We start from the raw sequence: 26601 nt of genomic DNA on the forward strand, positions 1-26601 counted from the left end.
GATGTATAGATTTATTAGTCTGGATGGGTGCACCGCCATACATATATACATGTATATGTATAGAGACGAGCGAATTGAGCGCGATTCGTAGACGTGATTAAGAAAAGGAGTTATATGTGTACATGTATATCTATAGTGTGGCAAACGAAACTGGTATGGGAATGCGTGCGGTGGAGTGTGCGTTAGAGGGGGGGGGGGGGGGGGGAGAGGAGAGGTTTGATGGGACTCGGTTGATGAAAAGGCGAAAACCGCAAGGATGCTGAGAGCGGTTCCACGGGAATTTGAGCGAGGGCGTATTCATCGTGGGTAGGATCGCTCGCTTAGTTCACTCGATCGTTCTCCACTTCCGACAAGTCGTGTAATCAGACGACAAGTCGTCGTCGGAAACTGGAGTTGTGCTGTTCGCGGTGTAGCGGCGGCGGCGGCGGCGGATTTCGTACGCGGATGGGAAAGGGCGTACCACGTGCGGGATCGCGTATTGCGTATATGCTTCTACCTGCACATATATAGCTCCATATACGCTAGAAGTATTATTGTAGTATTGCTGTGTCGTGCTTGCTCGGTTTAGAAATTGTTGCCTGTCTGCCTGTCCGCTTGACTGCCTGCCACTGGTACGTTGCGTCGTGGGAGGGGTGGGGGGGGGGGGGGGTTCTTATTCACCAGGGGGGTCCCCGTTTCGTCGTTGAACGAACCAAACTTTCCCCCTTTGCGCTCGGTTCTCGTCGCTAGAGGCGCCACGCGCGCAAGCACCACTCCGACGCTATATAGCTGCGACTCTGCCTCTACTGGCACCGACTCTCCTCTGACTCTGACTCAGAGAACAATCCGACCCCTGCCGTTCAATATGCATGAGTTATCATTCGTAACGCTCCGGGAATGAATCATATATTCGCGGCCGCACTCGTTATTCTGTTCATTCTCTTTCCCTGCTCTCTCCCCTTCTGCTTTCAGTACGCCCCCGCAAAGCTCTCGCTCTCGATTCCACATTTTGGCTCGAGTCCGTTACCACTCTCTCTCTCTCTTGCGCAACCTCTCTCCATCCACCTATCTCGGCAACGTCACGTATAACACCCTCGGTTCCTCTCACTCGCGCCCAATCCTCCCCCCTATACATGTATATATATATATATATATATATATATATATATGTACTTTCCTCTTTCTCGCACTCTTGGCAGAGGTATTCGGTTGGTCGGTAGTGATACACCCGACGGCATCCCTCGTCGATTTAACCGAGATGCGGCGGGCTCGTAAACAGCGATTTCGTTCGGCGAACCCCAAACCCTGTGATTTGCTTCGAATCTGGGGTGAACCGTTCGACAAATCACATCGCAGGTATAAAGGGTTGCGGATGTACTTGGTCCTGTGTATGTGCGGATGTGCGCATCCATCCCAGGAGGCAATGGCCAAGGGAGGTAGGGAGGGGGGAGGGGGTGGATAGAGAAAAGTACAGAGAAAGGGGATAGGAGGGAGCTAGGGAAGGCTGTTTGATCGATTCGATCGGTTAAAATTCCTCGTGCGTCCAGGCTGCTGACGTTATTATCGCAACGAGAAAGCGAAGCGGGTGAGCGCGAGTAAACGTGTGTGAAACTATACGAGAGTGAGAGAGGTCGACGTCGCTCTTCCGGGACTGACGTCATTATCGTGTCTTGACGTTTATGGGACATCGCCGAGGATGCCTCGATCCTTCGCGGAGAAGACGCCAATTTTACGGGAATCCCCCGGATCGCTTTATTTAGCGTGGAATTGGAAGCTATCTCTTATCCTCCAGCAAGCACCTCCGCAAACTCACTTTCTACCACTCTTCCTCCATAACCATTCTCAACTACCAACTGAAACACTCCTCTCTCCTGATTTCCATTCCTCCACGATTATTCGTCTTATTAAAAAATTGACTAGAATCATCCCCTTTAAAGTCTCACAGCCAGAGGGAACTCTCTCTCTCTTTCTCCAACTCCTCTCAATTATTTACACGCTACGAGTTTTATTAAGAAAGGAACCGAAACGAAGCCCTTTTTCACCCTTTGCTCTACGAGCACCTCCTTCCTTTAAGACCTCTTCGCGATTACCCCTAATTTATTTAACAGCTCTCTGTTAAATACATACGGTATAAATGTCTTTTTCCTCTAGCTCATTTTTCAATTGCTACTATATAATAGCGCTCTGCAGTCTTTCTGAAGCCAAAGGCCTGCAGAAATAGCTCGCCAGGATTCCGTATAGAAATCAGGTTGATGGTAAATCGTACGAATCGATCGATTAGATTGTACTATTTGAAGCAATTATGGTTGAAACGAAGGATTAAAACGAGTCACGTTTGATTCGGCAGCTGAGTTTAGCGCAAATTAATCTGATTAATATTGGTATCTGTCTTTCGTGTCATTAAAACAATCAAAATAATGCATGCTTTGAACTATTGATTTGGTTGCGCAATGTATATGATACAGCCAAGTTCGAATGTCCTGAAAGGGGTACGAGAGAATCCTCCGTATTTTTTTAATCCGTGTCGCATAAGAGCCGCAACGTTGGCCGCTTCATGGAATATGCATAGATATAAAGTTTTTGACGTCTCTTAAATAGCGTACCGATGGTCTTTCTGCCTCTGAATGCCCTGTACAGGGGTGAAAAAATATTCCACTTTTAAAAGGTTCCAGAAGATCTTCCAAAGTCGAGTAAGAAAGTGGCAAGGTTTTTAAAAATTATCCAAGTTTTATTAACCAAATTAGAACGTTCTTTAAATAATTGTTTACTGTTGCAAGAAGAAAGAAGTTTGCACTTTAATAATCATTTTTCGTCATTAGTTGAAATACCACTATTCTATATGTATATATATAACGTCACGCTTTTCATCAAAAGTATCGTATATACAGTTTTATTGGATCTTGAAAATTATTTTATTCGCATTGATTTTTTCATATTGCAAGGCTTGCAGAGAGCGTTTGGCAATTAGCGTAATTAAAACGGTATGGATAGCACAAGCGTGTACTTTCATCTGTAAAAATAGGTTTCACGGCCTGCTTATTATAGAAACTATATAATAATTTGATGTACGTTGCAGTTTTATATTTTTGGTGCTGCTGGGCGAGTCAGTAAATCAATAATTATATAGTCGGATGAAATTTCAGTGAATAACGTGCATAAGCATCGGATGCTGGTGATGAAAGAATCGAGCTGAATTCCATTGCTGTATGCAATGGAAAACTTCATGTTAAATTTGAATGGAAAGAATACAAAAATTGTATATATATATGTATATGTATATACTTTAATAGTACAACGAGCACATAGTGTATACATAAATATTTCGTGCTTAGTATAGACGGATGTCGAAAAGATCGATAAGTCGCTTTAATTATAGAAACTTTCAATGGATTATAGATTGTTTTACTTCATAGAATTTTGTTTTATTGATAAATTTAAAAACAGATCATCCAGATGTCGTATAATTTTAGTTGAAACGATATTTAACACTTTAATTAGCGTAACCCAGAATCGCGCTTATATCGTTATTATTTTTCTTGTATTTCACTCAAAAATAAAAGTATAACCTAAAGAAGGATAAGAAATATTTAAAGCGATCTTAAAAAATGATTTAACCTATATATATAAATATATATATATGTAATTAAGAATGATTTCATCGCGAGGGAATATAAACCATTATAGACAACTAAGTGGCAGAATCTACATAGCTTAAATACTCCAGACCCTTTACCATCATTACTATATCATTTTCTTAAATTGATGTGATTTAAAAATAATTTTATATACGTTCGACTTGACGTGATTTTCCGCTCCATACAGAACTTAACAGCAATCTGATATTCCATTGAATTTAACGATTAAGTTAATTTCACAGTGTGATTTCAGTTCGTTATTCGAGAATATAAATATTGTAATGTCGATGAAATATTATGATTTTCTCATTGTCTTTTTCTTATCAGTGCTTTAATTAAATCAGTTTATTTGGCTGCGCTGGCGGACGTGGAGTTTATTTCGATAATTCGGATGGTGTCAAAATTGAAGAAACTTTTTGCGTTAAATGCATGGGAGGTGGTGTGGGAAGGGGGATGTAGTGGGGAGTAGGGGTGGAAATCGGGCAAGGGTCCAGAAGACTGGCAGGCAGACAGGCAGCAGGGGAGGAGGGGGGGGGGGCAAGGGAGTAGGCCAGGCAGGCAGGCAGGCAGGCGGCATGCACAGGCAAGCAGACAGGCGGGGTGCAAAAGTCCATGGCTCGCAGCGATTTATATCGTTTTAAAGTTATAAATTGGTTCCTCTCGATCGAACCGATATGCGCTCGGCCAGCCGCTTTGTTCCACTCGAATCCTTAAATACCTAAAACACTATATTATTTCCGGTCGTCTTGCGGCAACTCGAATTGGCGATTCCTCCTTTCTACGCCATTCGTTTTCTTCTTATTCCTCTTCTTTCTGTTCTCGACGCACACTGCTCCCTCTTCAACTGGCACGTAGAATCTCAGAAAATTTATACGACCGATCGATCTTGTCTATTCTTGGACGTCATTTACCGGGCTGCGCTTTCAAACCTCAAAGGAATCAGATTCTCAAGGAAAATTATTTTATGAGTATAAATATCCGAGACCCTGGCATCCGGTTCCAAGCTCGGTCAGTGTGTATAGACTCCTGTGAGTCTGTGTGTGTGTGTGTGCATGCGCGCTCGCGCGCTGTCTGTGTGTTTGGTTGATCGTGACATTACGTTTGCGCAAGTATATAGAGTTACTTGAATTTCCTGGATCGCCTGGTAAAAGAGCAAGAAGAGGAGGAAGCTTTGTGGGCTTCGCTAAAAGGTCTCGATAGCGAAAAATATGAGTGAATTATTCGCAAGAAGTTACAGTAACAAATTTCAAATTAAATCACCGGCTATATAGGTACTCTCCTCCATAAAGGTGTTTATCATTTTGGTGAAGAGAGAACGAGGATGAGGAAGATGGAGAAAGATATTTCACTCTTCGGCGACGGGGAAATTATATTATGTGCATAAATATCGAGTTTTGTGATTGGTTGAACGCCACGGAGGCCCGGATTTCCTGAAAGACGTGAAAACGGAACCGTACGGAGCAGCTAGTCGGGAGCTTTGAAAGTTCATGCCAAGCGTGTATTATCGATAGCACCGAGCAGCAACCAATGAGAAGCCTTCTTCCGAAATAATATAAAGAGTGTATATAATTTTAGTATCCGTCGCGTCGCGCACAGCTTGTATTTTACGCAGTTTTAGCCGAGAGAGATGTATATGTATATATAAGTGCATATATGGGCCAACTCGGACATTACACAGATCGAGAAAACGAATATTGCAGCATGGAAGAAATTAGGAAATCTCATTAGAAAATCTACGATAGATCGTAAAATCGTTTATTCATGGAAAATTGCGCAATTTAGATGCGTATCTAAAATTCGTCCGAGTCGCGTGGCTCTTATCCAGTGCTGAAATGAATAAAAATTTTATATTGAATTAAATTGCAAGTTTAAGTAAATTGGGACACGATCGGATTAAAAATCGATACCTCCTTTATTATTCTAGAGAACGGATATCGGTTATTCGAGGGCTTCAGTTGAGCGAAATGTACACCAACATCGTTTCTTCCACGTTCTCTTACGCGCGCTGCTCGTTCGACTGGAGGAAAATCAAACTCGCCAAATCGCAAATCTCTCTCTCTTTCTCTCTCGTCTCAGATATTCTACTTCATAAATTCGATTATTCGTAATGAAGCTATATATACATATATATAGTGAGAAAAATAAAGTATCACCAGTCATATCGCATTATGTTTTCATGAAGAGCAGCTACCACGGAGAGCTATATATATACACACATATATATATAACAGTTGCTGGAAGAAAAGATTTTTCAGAATCTTTGTTAGCCGAAGAAATCCCATTGACACTTGTGATAGATCGAGAGATAACTTGTTCAAGATAGCACGGCGTTTCGTGCGAAACACACATATATACACAAGAAAAGTTTTCTCCGGTTTTTGTGCTTGAAAGAAAAGGCAAGTTGTGGAAATAGGGACTGTGCATTATGAATATAAATGACGAATTGGACGATTGTACTGTTAGCCGGTGAGCTTGTGGATTTTTCGGAGGCAAGTGAGCAAGTCTTCGAGTATAGAGGGAAAAATAGTGGAGGAGCTGTAACGACAATGGCAACGGGAGCTATAGAGCTATGGTATACATATACTATATGTATATGTATATATATATATATATATATATATATACGCGCGCAGAGGGAGAAAAGCAGAAACGGTGCGCGACAGGACGTTTCTGATCGAACTATTTACCTAGAGTAAGCCGAATCCTGCGACTGCAGGATAACGAAAAAAGGGACGATACGGAAATAATAGCTGAAAGACGATGGAAAAGAGAGAGACTCGACGAATTTAAACGGATAAGTTCAAAGACACGCTTCTTAATCGAAAGCAAGTAGTCTGAGAGAAAAGTTTCGCTTTTTTAAGACTTTAAATCGAGGCTGAAGCAGCCACGGCATCGAGTGGAAGCCGGATGACTAAAGTCCTCTCATAAATTAAAACCCCTTCATAAATAAAAGACTCGATTATGGTAATTGAATATCCTTCGAAAGAATGGACTATCGCCGTCAGAAAATCGAGCGTATTAAGCTTCCCAAGCTAATGGAACGCCACTAATATTATATAGTTATAGATATCGACTTTTACATCTCTCGTCGTTGCCTGGGAATGCCGACGGCGCTGATTTCCTGGTGCGAGTCGAAATTTCACTCGGGACGGTGTGTACCACACCACACCACACCACCACCCCCTATCCCTTCGAGTTGCAGCTGAGCTCGGGCTTTCCTCAAGGACTCAATAGACCACCCGGACAACCAGCCAAATTCGTCCTGGCGCAAATATATTATCCTTCCTGCCTCTCCGTTTATCTACTCCTTTCTCCCCCTCTCAACCATTCTCTATCATCCTAATTGCTACCACTCGTAAGACGAACACTGCACCAGAATTGTTCGATCCGAGCCAAAAAATACCTACCATTGGTACGTCGATAGCTGGCCAATCAAATGTTTCTACTTCGTGCACGCTTTCTTCGGGTCAATGGTGTTTCACATTTCCCTTAAAAATCTCCAGTAATTTGTAATGTGTTGTACGGTATACGTATATAAATATATACGAACACACACATTCACACACGTGATAGTATATGTTGTATATGCTCGGTCTCTAAACAAATGGCGTAGTAGGTAAATATTGTATGGACGGAAGCATGTAACAGAAAGAGATGGAGATCTCCATTTTCATGTTAAATAAGCAGCTTAAACATTGGTGGGCGGACGTTGTTGGAGGTTTAATGTTTATTCAATGGACAGGGATATGTAGCTAGTATCCCATAAAAGTCCGAATGTTCATCCAAAATATTTTGTATGAGCTTCTTGAATCGGTACAGCGAAACCACTGGTACACGTTAATGCGTTGCGCCTGGAACATCATCCACTCAGAGCTAACAGGACACGCAAAAGTTTTAGATACGTTTCTCCCGTATGGCGGGAGTATTGCAGTATTCTCTCCCTTGCTCAACATTATACAATGGATGCTTGTCACAACTTCTCTCTCTCTCTCTCTCTCTACTTCCTTTTTTACCTTATATACTCTGCTATGTATATATATATATATATATATCTCTGCCAACATCACTTCACTTTCATTAATGTTTCCCAACCGAGAAATTATCGAAGCTGATTAGCCTCGTTGCAAAAATAGCTCCCATCAAGCGCGTGGATATAGTATAGCGAGGAGAATCTCGAGAAAATTCTAAAAATTTCTTATTCCATTACGCTCGTGGACAAAGGGAAAGTTCATAGACTGTTAAGCCGACTTGAGCGAAAATTCTGGTAAGAGAGAAGGAAACTTGTTGTAGTCGAACCGTGGAAATAAGTGCATATTCTTCGGTTGTCAAGGGACTTTTACCTTGCATGTACCTATAGTATTACGTATATCTTACGTATTCACTGTGCACAGGCTAAAAGATATATATATATATATATATATTTTCGTACTGCCTGAAGCATCATCCGATCGAGAGCGTCTTATCTTTAATAATCTATTATCGCTAGCTTCACGGTTATCTAGGTTACCTAGATGCTCTCGATCATACGTGATTGGTAATCTGCGATAAAACTTAATTAGTCAGTAGAAGCGAAGTATATAAGATGATAGCCCGAAGAGTGCACACCCTCGAGTCGTCTCATTATTCGATCAATCGATCTAATTGCGGAAAGTCAAGCATCGGCTCGCAACTTCGAATGCCAAGCGTGGATATACATATATACATAATGTAAGCTTATCGAAGATGGCTTACAGGGTCACGCTAAATGGTGTCACCGCGTACCGTGGCTTTCCCCGCACGATCCAAATTGTAGCTCGCACTCGACTGGCCCCGAATTGACACACTGTATATACGTATAACGCAAATCAAGATTCATTATTCGTCAATCTCGACGCAACCGAGCAAAGTTCGGCTTTGATTCGTCCCTATCCGACGACATTGTGCCACTCCTCACCCCCCCCCCCCCCTTCCTCGATATACCGCGCTATTGACGAAATTAATATTCACCCACCTGGCTGAACTTTATCCATGCTAATCGCTGTTAAATCTTTGGCTAGCCAGATTAACCGTGGAGCGTCGATTATCATCGACGATAATTCCTCCCGTAATTAACTATCGAAAGCTGCGATTTGGATAGAGCCAAGTTTCTCAAAGTGGAGCCACTAAGTAACAACGAACGCGAGCACACACATCAGCTTATATTATATAGCACTGCACCTAGTGGAGATTCCCCCGCTAGCTTGCTAGGCAGCAGCAGCAGCAGCAGCAGCAGCGTGCACAGCACGCCTACCAATAAGCCCTTCCGCTACAAGCATCCACCTGCTATAGTACTCCATACTCTGATCCGTAACAACCTCGACTCTTAGTGCATCCATGTATATATATGTGTATATATATATGCATAGCTAATATATGTAAAACAAAGCCGCGGCTTATACACATAAGAATTGATCCACGTCCGGTGATTTTCCGGCAATCCCACTGATTTATGCCCAATCGATTATCCAAATTGGTAATATGCTGGTTAAATTAATTAACGTCTGTTGCTGAATTATTCGCAAGCGCCAATCAAGTTTTCGAGCTACAAGTATAAGCAACAATTATCCGAGTGGAATTTGATTTAGAGTGGTTCACCGCGTTTACTTGTGCTAATTTGGATTTATGCTGATTTCCATTGATGCTACAATTAAGCAAGAGTCTCTCTCTCTCTCTCTCTCTCTCTCTCTCGAAGGTTTGGCAGTCGCCAGAACTGCAGGTGTGTGGCTGTAGCGCTTATAATAATTGGTAATATATTATGAAAGACAAACTGTGGGAGAGGGGAGGAGGGGATGGGGTGGAACTGGTGGTGACGGTGGGGAGCCTCTGAAACGGCCAGTAAATCTGTGTAGAACACGCGGAGAAACGTGTGTTCGCATAAACTTGGCTGTATTGCCGGGAGCGTCATCCATTCAAGTATTCCTAGCCATATTTAAGCTGCATTCTGAAATTAACCACGCTTGCGGTAACATTGTTTTAGTCCCGTCAAACTTGCGAGAAAAGAAAGTGGAAAAGGACGGGCGAGACGTTATCACCGCAGCCATGCAGGTTAACTTTTGGAATGTGGTGTGTGTGTGTGTGTCTATATGTGTGTATATATATAAATATGCTGGTAGAGGGAAGCAGCGTGATAGGGTGGGTATAGTGGCGAACCAAATAAGAGACGACCAAGTAACGCTGTAGAGCGCGAAAGAGGGAAAAGTGGCGAAAGGAGGGGGTAGGGAGAGCAGGGAGCAGCAGCTTCATTCTTGTTGACCATCCCGGTAATACTCGGAACGCGTTGTTCCTGTTCAGCTGGTGGATCGTATATAAAGACATAACTAACGCGTGGCCGTGACAAACGAGAAGGCCAGAAACGTTTAGATTAGCGACTAGCAAATTGCATTCTGCCACTTGGGCTGGCATTTCTGCAGAAAGCCGTAATGGCGTAATGCCGTATAGAGTGGAGAAATAACGGACGGTTCTCGCTGCTTGTAAATTGGCGAATATAAAGTGGTATAATTATTGCTCGAATTGTTAATTTGAATTCGCGGGCGTCGGTTGTCGGTTGCTTGCTGTCGATGGCAGTATCTGCATACACGTGCTAGTGATAGGAAGGAGGCTCGGAAGCAATTTTGTTGCAAGTTGATAGAATTCGCGAGATCTTCGCGTTAATTGGTAGCTTCTGCCAAAATTAGCTATCTCCGACTGCCAAACAGATAGATCAAGTTCTCGGTAAGTCTAGGGAAACTCCTGGCGGTGGCAGAAGCAAACGCGCTGTACACATTGACTTTCGCGTGTTGCCCGGAGTATCATCCAGTCCGTAGGATATCCTTATTTACCGTGTCGGTGGAATCTCCGTCGGCGTAGGAGATTGAAGTTTCCAGGATTCAAGGTTTCACGGAGGATTTGCCGAAGCTCCCGTTAAGCGAGAGGGCCTTACAGATATTGCTCGCCGTGCTCTCCTTCCTTCGCCTCGCCTCCTTGCCTCTCACCACACCACTATTGCAGCTTCTCTCTCTCTCTCTGTATATATATAGCTGTACCAAAGTATATAGTTTCCCCAACAAAACAAGCGCCTCTCTTCTTCGTTATCTTAAAATATTTCCCCTGGAAACAATCCACTGTCGTTTTCTCCCTCCGACCCTCCCATTTTCATTGCAGCTACGTTTTCCTCTTTCGAGAGTAAAGCGAGCGGATTAAGTTCCATGGTAAATGAAATATCAGTAATATGAGCGTTATAGCTATCGATTTTTACCTACACGCTTAGCCTTGAGCGTAATTCAATGGCTTCGAGCGCGTCCCGAGTGTCGAACTACCTCGATGAAATCTCGTGCGCACTAGGGAACCCTTAAGAAACCGATACACTCGCTTTTCCTTCCCATTCACTCTTTTCTCTCTCTCTCTCTCTCTCTATACTATATATCCAACCAACTTCCTATTCTTCTTCTTCTTCTTTTTCTTTGTCGTCTTCTTATTCCACCACCGCACCTCTTTGGCTCCCGTGTTGCGCTATGAAGTAGCTTCGAGATGTTTGCAGTGTCTCGTTTTAAGCACGTCACAAAGCAGTTGTTAAGTCACATAAATTACAATTTCCAGTCGAAAGCCGATGTAAATTAAATGCTATAAAGAGAATAGACGCAGGTACCTATACTATAGACGTGTACCAATACAGTGCGGAATAAGTATATAATATAACTTTAATACTATATATATATATATATAAATATACATCTGTGCGTAGAGTAATTTCTACTAAGCTATTTAATCGCGTAGATCTATATACCACCAGATGTATCGTACTACGTATAGTATATAATTGAACTAAAAATAAGCATCTGGGTACATGTGTATCGCATATCCGTGAAAGGCTAGCTTATAGCGTGAGCGCGAAGGGGCTTGGATTATTCCGTTTTTACGTTAATTGCTTTATCTCGCTGAGCAGGTTAAAGTTCATTAGAGAGAGCTTCCTGCCCGTAGGTAAAAATAACTCGACCATCTCGCGAAGGGTAGCACGGGAAAAAAAGTACAAGTCCGAAGAAACTTGATATCGCGTAGAGAAAGAACAATACAGATATCAAGTCTCATAAACGTATTGCCGTTTGTTTTAAAGAGACATCGCATTGCGATGGATTTATGCTAAATGACGCGCTTAGTGCAGATTTGCATGGCGTTCGAGTTACTCGACCCGAAAACTCTGCACTGTTTTCCGATGTTTCTCAAATCTGCCATGAAAGACTCGCAAAGATCGTCAAGGTTCGTTAGGGAATTTTCCAGCGTGTAATTGAGAAAAAATTCTGCAGGCTCCGAGTTAGTACCGACAGAGAGGGAGAGGGAGAGATGGAAAACAAAGAGAAATAGCGTATGCAGTTGGAATTAAGCAGATGCGATGAGGTTTTATAGAGACGTTTGCGTTTGATTAAAAAGGTACGCGGGGCGTCAACGAGGAGATGGATCGAGTGCGAAGGTTAAACGAAGCTCGAGCGTGATTTGTAGATCAGGTTCGAATTGTGGGAGCTATAGATGGAATCTCTCTCGTGGCTTCTCAAGCTTACTGTGGAATATGGTTTAAAATTGCCGGCATTCCATTCACGGGCTAAACAAATGTGAGAGTCGACGGAAGAATAATACCACGCGTGCACGTTTGTATCGGCTTTCACATGCTTCATTTGTTTCGAAAGAGCGATGCGAATTGCTGCACTGCGCGAGACGGGGCTTTCACGAAATTTTCTCAGATCGGCAACGAGCTCTATATACCTATATATATATATATTTAGAGGAGCGTTAAAGTGCAGAGTACATGTCCCACCGACGCTCTCTATTAGCAAAATCTTCCTTATTCCCACACACACACACACACACACATATATATATATATATATATATATATATACACTAGTTCTGCTAAACTCGATGGAATAAAATATTTCCAGTAATAAGCTCCTCGGTCATCTTTGCCCCCACTACGCGACACGCGAGATCCTTCCATCAAATTAACGAAACTCGCTTTCCGATTGACATCCGTAATTTAACAATAGCCTTTTCATTCGATATTGCTAATACTCTCTTTCTCCCTTATAACAATACAGAAATAATCCGCGGGGAGTTTTTGAAAACGCAGCCTGGAATACCTCTTCTAAATTGCGCAAGATTCTTCATCCGTACCGGCCGCTAAGCCAATTAACCATTTTCAATAGAAACTCGTGAGCGAGGGATATTTTTTTTTAGCCGCTCCGCCGCTTCTAATGCTTAAACATTGAATGATTTCGCGAAAACTTTGTTTGGTTTCATCGCGATTTACCGAAAAACAATATCGAATAGCCAATAACCCCGTGTAGCATCGATTTGATTCTCGGACGTGTTTATAAGGTTACTTATTTATAGGAATCTGGCAAAATTAGCACTTTTCCCCTTACATACAAGCCATAAATCGAAGAGCAACATAGTTAATATAACCGTCCGCATCTATACAAGCGGCTATATAGCTTTCTAGCGGGGGAATACGACTAAGCTTTATATTCAATAACGCGTAAAAAATAGTATACACACACATATAAAGTTTTATATTTTAACGTTTTCGTGTAATGCACTGGAATATCGAGTTGGCCGCACGCGGCCTCGGAAACGCACGCGTGCATACATACGTACAATGGACGCAAACCAACCCACACCACCCGCGTAGTATAAATTTATATTAAAATATTTATATTTTAGCAAGACAAACTTCATTCATTGCAAGTGGATTTATCGTGCAAATATTTTTACAAGAAAATTGGCCATTTTTTAAAATAGCACGTACAATACAGCCAATCTAGACGCTGATGGTAAATTTATCGGAGAAAAAATAATACGCGCAGCCAGCGAGGTATAAGTTTTTATAGATTTCAGGCATGAGGATAAAAAAAACACATAGGAGAGGTAGGGGTAAAAAGGCAACAAGAGATACAAACCGTATTGATGATGTATCCACGAACGGAAGGGGAGATGTACGAACGGGCTACAGCTAGTATGCGTCCTCCTATATATATATATATATATGTACGATATGCTAGTTTTTAGTGTCTCGCGTTCATTCTGCTTAAAAATCAGCAGTTTCTACGCAGCGAATAAATATAAGATATTCGAGAGAAACAGTATCAATCGTCCGTGTTAGTTGAAGCATCGATTTTTCTTTTTGCAGTTTATCTAGCATGCAATTGTAAAATCCGGCTTCGATATTGACGCGATGCTCTAATACTTTCTGCCAATACATCTAGTCGCTGTATACAGCTTAGCTTCAACGTATTAACGGATAAATTATTATACATTCCTCTCGCGTATCTCGCTCGTTTGGAAAATAATTTTTTCGCTCCACGTTACCCGCGTATGTATATATATATATATACCGAAGGCGACGAGGGAGTCCCTAGTTTTTTTTAGCAGAAAAAACAAGGAGGGAAAGCGAGAACGTCGATGTACTTATCATAAGAAAGAGCGTTCTGGGATAAGAAGCCATTAACAGACGATAAATTATCCGTGGGTTATATAGTATCGAGAGAGGCGAGAGCGTTTTCCGCTGAAGTGTCATTTGGCGTCAGGCGTTTGTCCGTCGACTAAAAATCGCGAGAGAGGGGGAGGGTAAAAATAGGAGGGGGAGAGTGAGAAAAATAGAAAATAGAGATCCGACGGAGAAATAATATCGTTGGATGGGACGCGATGGTGGACGCTCGTGCATGGTCAGAGAGAAAAAGAGGTTGAAGGGGGGAGAGGGGGCGGGGGAGGGAGCTTGAAAGAAGGAAAAGCATCGGCTTTTATATGGCTCATCTAGCCCGCAGCTACCGTCCAGCAGAAGCGTGGATTTGCCGAAGCGCGTCGAATTTCAAGAGCGCTCCTCTTGATGCGAAGGGAAAGAAGAAAAGAAAGAAAGAGAGTGAGTGTATATGAGAGGATAAGGCGGGTAAAAGATTCGGCCGGTGTCAGAGGAAACGAGAGTCTTATGGAAAGTTATATTACGTGTATAAACGTCGACCTTTACGCTCCGTCTAACAGGCCACCGCCACTCCGACTCTCTCCTCCTCTCAAGCGTGGCTCTTTCCTGCGCGAGATTTTGTGGATTCGACGGGCTACCCTCTATTTCCTCCCCCCACAAATGAAACCCTACGAAAGTAAATTATACGTCGCGGAAAGAACGAGATGATATGGTCTTGCGGCCCACCAGGAGAGAATACGCTACCGGAGCGTTGTGCAAAAGCAGTTTATGTCGGGAGCAAACGTAACTCTATCTCGCTTTGCTACGTTCTCGCGAAAACCGGAAAACTAAGATGGAACGTGCCGCAGCTAGAAACTCCTTCACTTTCTCTCTCTTACCCCCCCTCCCCCCTCCTCCCTCTCCTTCCCCACACCTCTCTATCCGTCCTGGCAAACCCATACTGCACCCATGTATATGTGTGTGTACAGTATATACGACAGTATTATGGACCGCTGTCGCGCTAAATTTCGCACGATTACAATTTCAATTAGTTGTTCCTTGCTTTGTTGCACTCGCTTGCGTGCACCGCGCGATGAATGGTTAATCGAAACTGCAGATGCTGTAAACACCGCGAATCGCCGTATGTTGCTCATTGCATATAATTACGGCGCAAGCGTCTGGTTTATTAGTTTTCCCGCCTGTTTTCGGTAATGTGTATATATATATATATATGCATTCTTTGCCCCCCCCCCTACCCTCATACTCCCTATTCCAACCAAACGTTCTCGTACCCTTACCTGCGAAGCATATACCACACTTTCGAATCAGTTTTTACGCTCGTTAAAGCTACCCTCACTTCTCCTTCTCATTCCTCTCCCCTACAATCGCACTTTGTTACGACGAGGAGCGAGAAATTTTTTCCAATCGTTACACCAGAAGCGCGCAACTAACCAACTGCTCGATTGCCATAATGCGGCAAAAACTCGATGAAACGGAGTGGAATAAAGCCTTTATTATTTCACCGGAAATGAGAGCTAGATTTTTAAGAAGCTTCGATTCGTTTTTTTTTTGTCGACTCGTGTTTGTCCTGTATAGATCGGGGTACGAAGGATGGAGTATGCACAGGGTTGTTCGTGTAACACGTTCACTCTACGTAATTTCTAATGTACATGAATCGTACGAAATTTTGATGTTTGATTAACCAAAGTGGTTCCACTTGCAAAAATTACTGTACAATTAATCGCATAACGCAATTATACATAATTTTACTGTAAGAAAAACCTTAGTTGTGTATTTTGAAGTTATTTGGAGTAAACGCGTGTTAGGTGGACTACTTTGTGTACAGTACACAATATAGAATTACCGTAAATAACCATGAGATTCTGTCAGTGAAATTATAATCATTGAAATCCATTTAATAGCAGATAACAGATATTTAATTAATAATAATACCGCGTGAATCTAAAGTTAATCGAAGCACACAGTTGTATGGAACGATTAGCGGGTTTCGCGGTGGGAGGGAGAAAATGATTAAAAAACAGTAGAAACGTAAATAAGTGGTGGAAAATTGGTTATTCGGGGTAACATTCGAGCGATGTGTATATATAATATTTAAATAGGATTATAGAAAATCGAATTATCGAAAATGTGAGATACAATAAGGAAGGAACGAGAGTTCTGGCGTAAAAATGCGCCAGATGCCTCTCGCCGTGTGCAATAAAGTCGCGATATTACCGGATATACGTTCTCTCTCTGGCTATAATGGCGCATCAGGGATATCCATCTTTACGCGTTCAGTCTAGGCTTTAATCGAACTTAGCGGAATCCCGAACGAGGTTCGTCGAATGACCATATCAAAGTCTACGGGAAAAAGAAGGAGAGGATCTCTTCCGCGTCTCTCTCTCTCTCTCTCTCTCTCACCGTTAATGCATCGAATTACATTGGGGGCTTTACGTTCCGCGTGAGCCCTGATGCATTTCCGGCCGCTGCACTACCAGTACCACTAGTACCAGTAGCAGGCAGCAGCAGCAGAGCAGGAGCAGCAGCAACACTGCTGATTCACTCGGCGGAATAACGGCGCGCCGTAAAACTCTATACGAGTCCGATTAAATAAAACAAGAATAAGGGAGAGTGTGGCTCGGGATGGGGAAGGGTGAAGGATATCGATCTAGAGAAAGAGAGAGAGAGGGAGACGCTGGGCGTCCCGTCGTCAGCGTCCTCGGCACCTCCACTACCACCTATACCTATACCATATATACCTCCTAGCGGGATCTCGATTTTCGCATCTCGAGTGCTCCGCTCCGTGCCGTTCTCGGATGACGCGCCGAGTGACACGTACGAAATTTCCGCCACCGCCCTTGCTTCACTGGCTGGGGCGTCTCGCACCAGTTAAGGAGACTCCACCAACCCACCCCACTCTCTTATCCCCTTCAAACTCCCAACCCTTAGGGCGCGCAGTCCAAGGGATTCGATACGAAACCAACCAGTAGAATTGCACCGCACTGACTCCACCGAATGCTTACCCTCACACCCATGCACTTTTACTATTCCAAAGACATACTTTTGCAAAATAAAATTTTCCCCCTCTTCTCCTTCTCAATCAACTCTCTCTCTCTCTCTCCCTTTCTCTCCCTCTCTCTTCTAGATTTCTCATGACTCCTGCTTTTTGCCAACGAGAAGGAAATGAAAAATTCGCTCGCTGCGATAATTAAGTAAAAATGGCCAAGTAATCTGGCGAGGCGCTAGCTGCGTTTCTTGCTGCCTGCCGGGTTTTTCCATGAACCTAGCTGCGTCCTTTTTTCTTCTTCTTCTGTGGAGGAGCGGAGATTTAGGTAGACGATGAGGCGTTCGGACAGAAATCTCGGAGAAGTGTAGAAGGTCGGCAGCGACAAACGAGGCGAGCTCGTGCAAAATTACATCCTAAGAGTGGATATCGATCTCGAAAGCGCTGGCTTCCACAGCGGCTCCGATGAGTTTCTCCGTGGACCAGGCCAAGCCAAGCCGGGCCAGCCCTGGCTCGCCTAGAGGATCCTTGGCAAAGTCTCATCCCTGTTGGGGTTAGATAGACAAAGAGGGAGGGGGGACATAGAAATATATATATATAGTATAGCATAGCGTATATATACGGGGAGAAAAGGGATATAGAGGTGGATGGTTGTTGGACAGCGCCAACTTTCGCAGGACCACGCGCAGGATGTCGCTTCCTCGCAACAGTAGCGAAGTTCACTCGTGATTTAGCCTGGCCTAGCTCTCGTCTCTCCTAGGCACCGAAATCCCACGCAAGAGCCATGCACCGACAATGGTAAATTAAGCTGAAAATTTGAGCCAAGGGAAGCGAAGGTGGAGGGTCCGGAAAAAAATCTCATCCTTATCACCGAGTACCGTGGTCCCTGGTCCTTGCTCCATGCTCCGTGATGAGCTCCTTCGAATCTTCGACCCTTCTTACAGCCGTCGGGATATTCGAACGATGACTCGGAAGAATTTTTTGGCTCCGGAGGAGGAAAAAGAAGGAGTCGAGGTCCTAGCTGAAGAAGAAGAAGAAGAGAAGGGGCGGCTTGTGGATGATCGTATAGGTGCGAATCGATCGCAGGTGAAAAAGTTACAGTAGCCAGCATGATGGTTGGCTGGTTTTGCGAGGTTGGCCCGCTCGACAGGACCGTGGGTGTGTCCAGTGATGCGTATTTCCGGTTTGTCGAAGCGCGACACGTTGCGCGAGGGAGCGTATAGCAGGGTTCTGGAGTCGCAGGTGTCGCTCGCGATTCGACTTGGTGTCGGTTTGCGGTAATTTTACACCCACCGCCACACAGCGAGAAGCCCTTTTGCCCTCGTGCCAGACAAAACGTGGGCCAAGTGGTGTCGAGTTGTATCCCTCCAGAGTCAACGACGAACACGTGGAAAGATCGCGTAAGCACATCAGCGCTAGCCCGACCACCCCGTATCCTTTCCAAACATCGATTAGCCCGAGAAACGCGATACCAGAGAGATAATGCCGATTATTTGTCTTGCCCTTATATAATACATCACTTTCCACCGGCCCATTAATTCATTCATTAATTTCATTTCACTGTAGCGTCCTTTATTTAGTTGCCTCGAATTAATTTCGTTCAATTAATTAGACCGACGCTCTTATATAGCGAGGAAAACCTTTGATAATATTTCTAAATAAGGTCGCCGAAGGTATTTCTCGTTTGCGTTGTGGGGGGAGAAAGAGCGAGAGAGAGAGAGAGAAAGAGAGAGGGGGGGGGGGGGTGGGTGGTGTAAGTGAGAGTTGGTAAGGAGGGAGGTTGGGGACGGGGTGAAACACAAAGAGACTCTTAATAAAACTTATTCGATTGATCTGTTGAGATTTTTACTGCTCCTAGCGGACTTTTCCTCGAGCATACTTCCAACTTTTCCGCGTAGTTTCTATTAATATTCTTGCGTTTTCACCTTGCGCTCTTTTGGTACAGGCAGAATGAAAATTCAGCTTGACGGAAATCTCCGGTAAGCTCGGGAGGCTTTTGCAGGGTAAAATAAGCGGGCTTCCCCCTAGCTATATAGCTTATGCAATATGCCGCGTCGAGGTAAACGGTTAGGCTTGGCCCGTCGATTATTGTTATCGAAAATGCGGAAGACCGCGTTCTCGGTCGCGTGTCATTGGCAAACATCAATTAGGCGAGGCCGAAAAAGGACACCAGTCACCGAATACTGTACTATATAATTACCGGTCTTTGTTGTTTGGCTTGCGTGCATGTAATGGATCAGCAAGCATATTGTTTATCGACGATACCGTTGATTCGGTTCTATGCATGTATATATAACACAAATCGAAAAAAAAAGAAAAAAAAGAATTCATTCGATGCTTCGGTGCACCGTTCTCGAATTATTGTAACAGTTGAGCGAAAGATACTGGATTTTTGTCGGTTTTTACTTTTCCATGAAAAATCACGAGGATCCGTAATGCTTAATAACATCTACATCGACCCATCTTAAATTTACAGCCATTCTTCCCTTCGGAGCGTTATATCTTTACTGTCACTTAGTCGCAAGAGCTTGTAAAACTCCCTATCTTGCTATTAAATGGAAATCTTAATCTAAAGTTTTCTTTTTTGACTTTTTGCTCAAGGACTAATTAAAAACTTTGCGGCCATTTATAATGATAATAGTAATAATAATAAGATGATAGTAATGATAATAATAATAATGATAATTTTCTTTTTCCCCGCTGCTATTTGCGGTGCTTATTTAGATAGCACATTTTGCACTGAAACGAGTTGAATAGGGTAAGTTGCTCAAGGGTTTCCTGCAGCATTAAAACACTGTGGAGGAACTTGCGAGTTTACACTTCGTTTAGGAAAATCGATTGAGCTACTTTAACGAGAAGGCAAAAGTCAATTATGGAAAATGACAATTATTTTATTTTCCTCTATCCTCTGGAAATATTCTCTTTTTGCACGCCGCGGCTGTATACCGACCTGTCGAGTTAAGTAAGATGCGAGCTCTTTTAAAGCGTTTCACGCCAAAAACGAGAGAGCGAGAGAGGGAGAGCGAGAGAGGGAGAGAGGAGAGAGAGAGAGAGAGAGAGAGAGAGAGAGAGAGAGAGAGAGAGCAGGGAGATTGAAACGGAGGAAGAACAAGCGCACGATGATGAAGAAGATGAAGAAGAGGAGCCATTGAGAGCAGCCTTGAAGAGAAGGGTACCGGTTATCTCGCTTTGTTTAGGAAAATCGATGGAGCTGCTTAAATAAGACGTCAAACGTCAGTCACGAAAATGCCACTAACTTATCTCACCTTTTATTCTTTGCAAGAAACATTACTTATTACAAAAAGGGAGTAACTACGTGGAATAATAAAGAAGCTGTAATAAGAAGGTTCTAGCAGGGGAAATATATAATAATTGAATAAATCGAGTAGTTGATGGTATAATTGGTATACAGGAAGCTGTAGAGGTTCTCTCTCAGCGGTGTACATAGAGTCGAATTGAAAGGGGAATCAAAGGAGGATACTTTTGAAGGTATATATTCATGACGGAAGATAAGAGAGGAGAAATGTTGGTTTCCTGTAGAGACTGCGAGAGACGTTAGCGAAGGCGAATGAAAGGAAGTGACTCGCGATCTTGCGTTTCGTTTAGGAAAATCGATTGAGCGACTCGAACGAGAGGGACGTATATGTATAAGCTGGCGGCGAAAATGACAGTGGTTTGCTCTTGGCTTTTGTTCGGCTTGCATGCAGCTCACGCACCAGCGGCGATGGAGCTTTGTGCCAGGCTTTAATAAGGATAACAAATGACTAGAGCCGCGGGCCACCCTCTTCTCGCTCACCTCTTCTATTTTCCCCAGGCTCTACCTCCACTACCTACCTTTTTTAAGCCCTTCCACAGCGGCCTCGTGGTTCTCGCTGCCGTTCTCCTATTTAAACTGCACGCTTTTTACCCTCGTACCATCGGACCAGAGTATATATATATATAGATCGCTTCGTCGTGCTTCGTTCACCAGGATACAAGAAACGTCTCGCTGGACGAAGGCGTTGGAGAGGCATAGCCTCGCGGTCTAGCTCCTGGGGGAGGAATCACTCTGCCGAATCCGCAAAGCGGACCGTTCACGCAAATCGATTCGAAATCCTGTCGTGGCGTGTAACGTCCACGCGCGAAAAAGATGCTGCTGCTTTTCTCCCTTTTATACTCGAGGGACGTCGCTTCATGGAAAGAATTGCTCGAGCAAATCCGCCTGGACCGCCCACGCAAATCGATCGGTCGACAGCACGAGCCACCTGCTCTTTTTCCAGTCATCTCTCTCTCTCTCCCTCTGGGCGCCTGGAGCTTCCGGTTCCTCTCGTACCTTTTATCCAACCGCCGTATACCCCCATACACGCGTTTATGCATTAATATTTCTCGGCAAGATCCTCTACATCGATTTAACTCTATTCCACATTTTATCCCGTCCCTTTAAAACTCGAATCTCGCAGCTTTGGATAAAAACCATAAAGCTTCCCCCCGATGCTTGAATATTCACCGGGTATCGAATGATTAATAAAGTTTAGCGCCAATTTCGAGTTATCGTTTTTATCGGAGAGGGGATCTTCCTTGAGTTTTTTTTTTGCGTCGAGACAGCGCGAGAGCGCGTACATGTGGGGAGGAGGAGGGAGGGAGGAGGGACGGTTGCTGGGGGAATTAGACCGTGCTCCGTGTTGATTCCATGCATCTCACGCAGTTGGTAGGGGGGGGGGGGGAGGATTCGCGCGAGTCTTTAATAACGATAACAAATGACGCCAACCGCTAGTCTCTCTTTCCCAGGAGAGAGAACTGTATTCCATTCTGGACGGCTAAAAAAAAGCGGGCAAAAACAATTTCTCCCCCCTCCTTCCGTGCGGCAAGAGTGACAAGCGACGAGCGACGAGTGACGAGTGGTACGGTAAAATTTCACCAGCGGAAACGTCCGTGTCATATGTATGCGTTAGCTGGGATATTTGTACTACGGTCGGACAGACGGACGGACAGACGGACAGGTGGGAGAGCCCATTGTTCGGGACTCTGGCTTTAATTGACGAAGGCCCTGAAAAGATATAAAGCAGTCAGAAGGGAGGGAGAGAGAGACAGAGGGAGAAGTTGTGGAAGCTCCGGTTCTCTCGCCAGTCTGCACGATTAGCCTATATTTCTCCGTTTCCCTCACGGGACCCCGTCTTTCCCGGAGGCTTCTGCGGGATATCGACTCCCTAGCTCCTATCCAAGAGATTTTATATTAAGCCCTATGAGGCGTTATATCGAAGCGCAACGTCGACTCTGGATTATAAACATGGAATTTTCGAAACTCGATTCAGCGTTGCTCGAATGAGGAAGGATTTATGAAGGTTGGTTGATTGGTGGAGGGGAGACAGGAGGGGGGGGGGGAGGCAAGATGTACAGAGATAGAGATCAAAAGAAGAGGGACAAAGTTCGATGAAGTTGCCCAGGTGGCAATTGCGGCTTAGGTATACTCCGTAGATATATACATATGGACATATATAAATAAATAGACGCGCACGCACGCGCCGGTTTATAGCAGCAGTGGCCTGTGACAGCGCAGCAGCGTATAAGACTGTCGTATAATTCGTGAGATATTTTATTCATTTAGAGAAGCCTCGAGAAACTTGTCTTCATTCAGCTCACGCAGAGCGTTGACTCGCAAGGGACAGGTGCCTTTTAATAAGGATAATAAATGACAGAGCAAACCCATCGGTGCTAGCTTTATTCCTGTCGAAATGTATAAAAATTCTTAAACTGGTATGTGATATTAAACTATGTATAGATTGCTATATAATACGTATATATATAGAGAAGCTATAGCATATCGGTGCAAAGAGTAAAAAGCGCTCACGCACCACTAGCCCCGTTGAAGAAAAGGGCGTTGCGGGGTGGAGGGAGGGGGGAGGGGATGGCTGTAGTTTGAAAAGTAATTTAAACTACCTGCAGAAGCGTATAGTTCCGAATAATAAGGGGAAGCTTCGTATTCTCATCTGACGCTTTGAGCCGAGTGCGAAATGCGAACGCGAAATATTTTAGTGGAAACAGGCTTGGAATTTTGAGGAAATATACGGTGAGAATGTGTGAGAATATGTGCGTGCGCGATGAAAGAGAGAGAGAGAGAGAGAGAGAGAGGGGGGGGGGGATCCATGGCAATCCTAGGAGGAATCGTTCTTGAAAGGCATAACGCACACGTAGACGGGAATACGTTGTATGTATGTAAAGAGGTGAGATAGTGGTAGGAGGGGTGCACGAGGCTGGCATTGGAGCGTAGCCGTTGTGTGGGGAGAGGGTGAGTCTAGATAGCAAGGAAGAAAGAGAGAGAGAGAGATATATATATATATATATCGCGCAGAGGAATCGGCGGGGAAAACTCTATAAGTCATGCGAAAACGCGGAAGTACTGCAAATCTTCGCACTCCCAGGTATTCTGTCTGCGAGAGGCCTTGCCGGGTTCAACCATGCGCCCCGGCTACACGGGAGGGACGTTTTTATAATAGTATTTTCATAATAATATATGATACATTTGTAATGCACCATAAAAAGCTCGGCGTCCCACCTCGCGAAACCTTGAATTTTACTTTCTAATTCGCACTCTCCGCTTTTTGGCGTTCTCCACCTTACGCTATCCACTATATTATATTCCTGCCTATCTCATCCGATCTCATCTCATCTCCATGTATCATCTCATCTCGCGTCAAATCGCGCTGCACTACGAGGTCGGCCGAAACCAACCGAGACGAGCCGCTAAGCGATGTAAACGAGAAGCATATATTATAAATATTTACCTCGCTACTTTTTTTTTTCACCCCTCTGATTATATATATGCATGTATACAGTACGGACTCTTCCATTTCCAATAAAAACTGAATAACGAGCGTCGAAAGGAAGCCAATAAGTATAAAGGAAAAGAAAGGAAGGACGGATGACGGGAGATCCGTGATAGGCGACTGCATGCCGAGCCTTTCGAGACTGACGCGCGTATATATCGCGTCCTACCTGCACCGCTTTTTACTCATTATCGTTATCCGATGGAGCGATATACAGATATAAAGAGCATTTTTTACTACTCCTATATAAACATTTAAAGTGCGCCATTTTATTCCCGTGAATTTTTTCCTCCTTTTTTCCGCGCGCGGTAGTTTCGCCTGGACAAGAAAAGCCGTTTCCGCAACTATTTATCGGTGGACAGTTTTGCATGAAGAATTGACGAAATCCTGGGGCTGAAATCAGAGCTTAAGCAACAAACAAGTATTTCAAGCGACCGAGGAAAAAGCGTGTTAATAATGCGAAGTATTCCGCGTCAGGTTTTGCTCTCTCGGCTCGTCGAGTTTTATGCAACCGCGCGGCTACGGCTACGGGGGATAAAAATTGCAAATACTGCTACAAGCATTTTATTGTTTCTGGGCTACGGAGCCGCGAGAGAAGTAAATAAGAGGTAATAGCGCCGTCGAGGCTTTTAAACGGGACCCTTAAGGTGTTTCCGATCGAATATAAACGTTGGAGAGTTGTACGCGTAAAAAGATCTCGAGTTGATCTTGTCGGTTCGGTCTCGATCCGGTTAGAGTATTATCTTGGAGAAAAATACATTGGTGAGAGAAAGAAAGGGGAAGAGCGAGCGAGCGAGCGAGATGGTAAAATGGGGTTGGGAGGGGGTGGGGGGTGAGAGAGTGACGTGGGAAGGTAACGTGGAAGTTCGCTATTTACCTCGCACATCTTGGAAAGGTGCTGGGTGTGCGGCAAACAGAATCGAAAGAGACGTTTCGACGGTTTTTAGAGAGGGACAGAGAGAGAGAGAGAGAGAGAGAGACAAGAGGGGAAAAAGGATGAGGTAGGTAGGTGCGCGCACGCGAGTCGCTACGTGGACTCGTAGAGAGGAAGACGTGACGACTCTTCGTGAGTGGCTAATCGGTATTCTCGTCTGGAAGAACCGCTGCCGCCACCACCGCCGCCGCCGCCGCCACCGCCTCCGCCGCCTCCGTCGCCCGTCGAGCTCGAGAGGAGCTACGGAACTTGCCTCGCGCGCTGCAGTAATTTCTCCTTCGCAATCGGCCCTATATATATATATATACCGTGTCTCAACGACACGATTGCGACTTAACACTTTCGAGGAATCTTAACCGTGTGTGCGTGATGTGTCTCTCGCTTTACTTTTCCGCCGGTTTATACGCTTTTCCCCTATCCGCACTTTCAACTCGAACATCTCTTCTCTTCACCCTCCTTGCTATGTGCTGTGTGTCGCTGCTCAATCCGTTTAGCTCGTGTTTAGAGATCGTGTGTCACGAAGCAATTACCGAGAACCGGGGAGAAGAAACGAGGCCGCCAGTAGTATTCTTTCGAAGGTATACCAGTGTATTTTAAAACAAGCACCAGACGTACAAAACACCTATTGAAATTTTCAAATCTCGTAAATCGCTCGGTTTAAAGGAGCTTCCCCCGCGCTGCGCAGTAATTTTTCCTCAAATGGACTGGCGTAACGAGAATCCTAGCAGCGACTCGTTCTCTGCCCACCTCCCCCCTTTCCCCCTAGACCGTCTCGACGGCTCTCTACCTCGATTGCTCCGTACATAGGCAAGCTCTTCGACCGAACGACGAATAGCCGATTCCGGAACGTTACTCGAACGAACCTCAATAGCTTACTATTTCAATAGTTACTGCACCGCAACTTTTTAAGTGTCTCGCTCGAGAGCGAGAGGCAAGGCGAGGCATGCCTCCACTGCAGTTGGTTCTCGCTTTCACCTGGTTTTCTCGTCGTTGCCGTGGCTCTCTCTCTCTCTCTCTCGCTACTCGCGTCCTTTCGAAAGACTCGAACGGGAATGGAGAGCTGCAGCGAGGCAGGGAGAGAGAGAGGATACAGTAGTAGTATCCGAACGCCCACTCCGTCGAGCCTTTTCCACTGATACACTATATACTATACTCGCCGAGTACTCCATCGTTCCAGTGTTCTACAAATTGCTGTCGCAATGGCCGTCGCTCGGGAAAAGTCATTATTCCGCGTCCCCTTCGACATCCCAAACGAGTTTGCGGCCCTATCCACAGCTCCTATCCTCCAGCCTATCTCCTGCACGACCTGTTTGCCCTGCCAGGATATTTCCCAACTACTGTATACTACGATATAGTTATATGTAACGGTATACAATATATATATATATATATATAGTAGATCCGAGTGTGTCCACGAGTGGCAGCATCGGTGCAATTAACCGACCGAACTCGCTCGTCGATGTTAATTTTGTCACGCGCGGATCGTAATAAATGTATAACTCCAGCTGCCGCTCTTGCCGCAACCTCCCAGCTTATTCATATAGATGCACTCGGGATGCAACCTGTGCCACGGCCCTGTTACTGCATTCTCACCATCGGCCACGAAACTTTTCACCTAGCAATTCTTCTTCGCAGCCACCCGCGGTGCGAGATTCTCCCAGCTTTCCAAGCAATTTTCAAACCGTTTTCGCTACCCCCCCCCCCCCTCTCTCTCTCTCTCTCTCTCTCTCTGGCGTCGTACTGCTTCTGGCTAACCACCCAGGGGTGAAAAGGGCGGTGAAGGGAGGAAGGGGAGGACTCCTCCC

General features: G+C 44.5%; 1 protein-coding gene across 2 annotated transcripts in view; it reads right to left on the reverse strand.

Annotated features, from left to right (window-relative positions):
* The window catches only part of LOC136785658 (uncharacterized), a 52211-nt gene that overhangs the window by 11597 nt on the left and 14013 nt on the right, over positions 1-26601 (reverse strand). The window contains exon 1 of one of the 2 annotated variants that reach the window (XM_066746831.1): positions 8605-8629. The exons of the other annotated variant lie outside the window; for it this stretch is intronic. Within the exon in view, the coding sequence (XP_066602928.1) occupies positions 8605-8623 (19 nt within the window). The 5' untranslated portion in view covers positions 8624-8629. Of the gene's footprint in view, positions 1-8604; positions 8630-26601 lie in introns of those variants that run through there. 2 annotated transcript variants of the gene reach the window in all.

Source organism: Prorops nasuta, unplaced genomic scaffold (assembly GCF_024137725.1).
Source record: "Prorops nasuta isolate Cenicafe-Biocafe unplaced genomic scaffold, Cenicafe_Pnas_1.2 PNAS00003, whole genome shotgun sequence".
Classification (NCBI taxonomy): domain Eukaryota; kingdom Metazoa; phylum Arthropoda; class Insecta; order Hymenoptera; family Bethylidae; genus Prorops; species Prorops nasuta.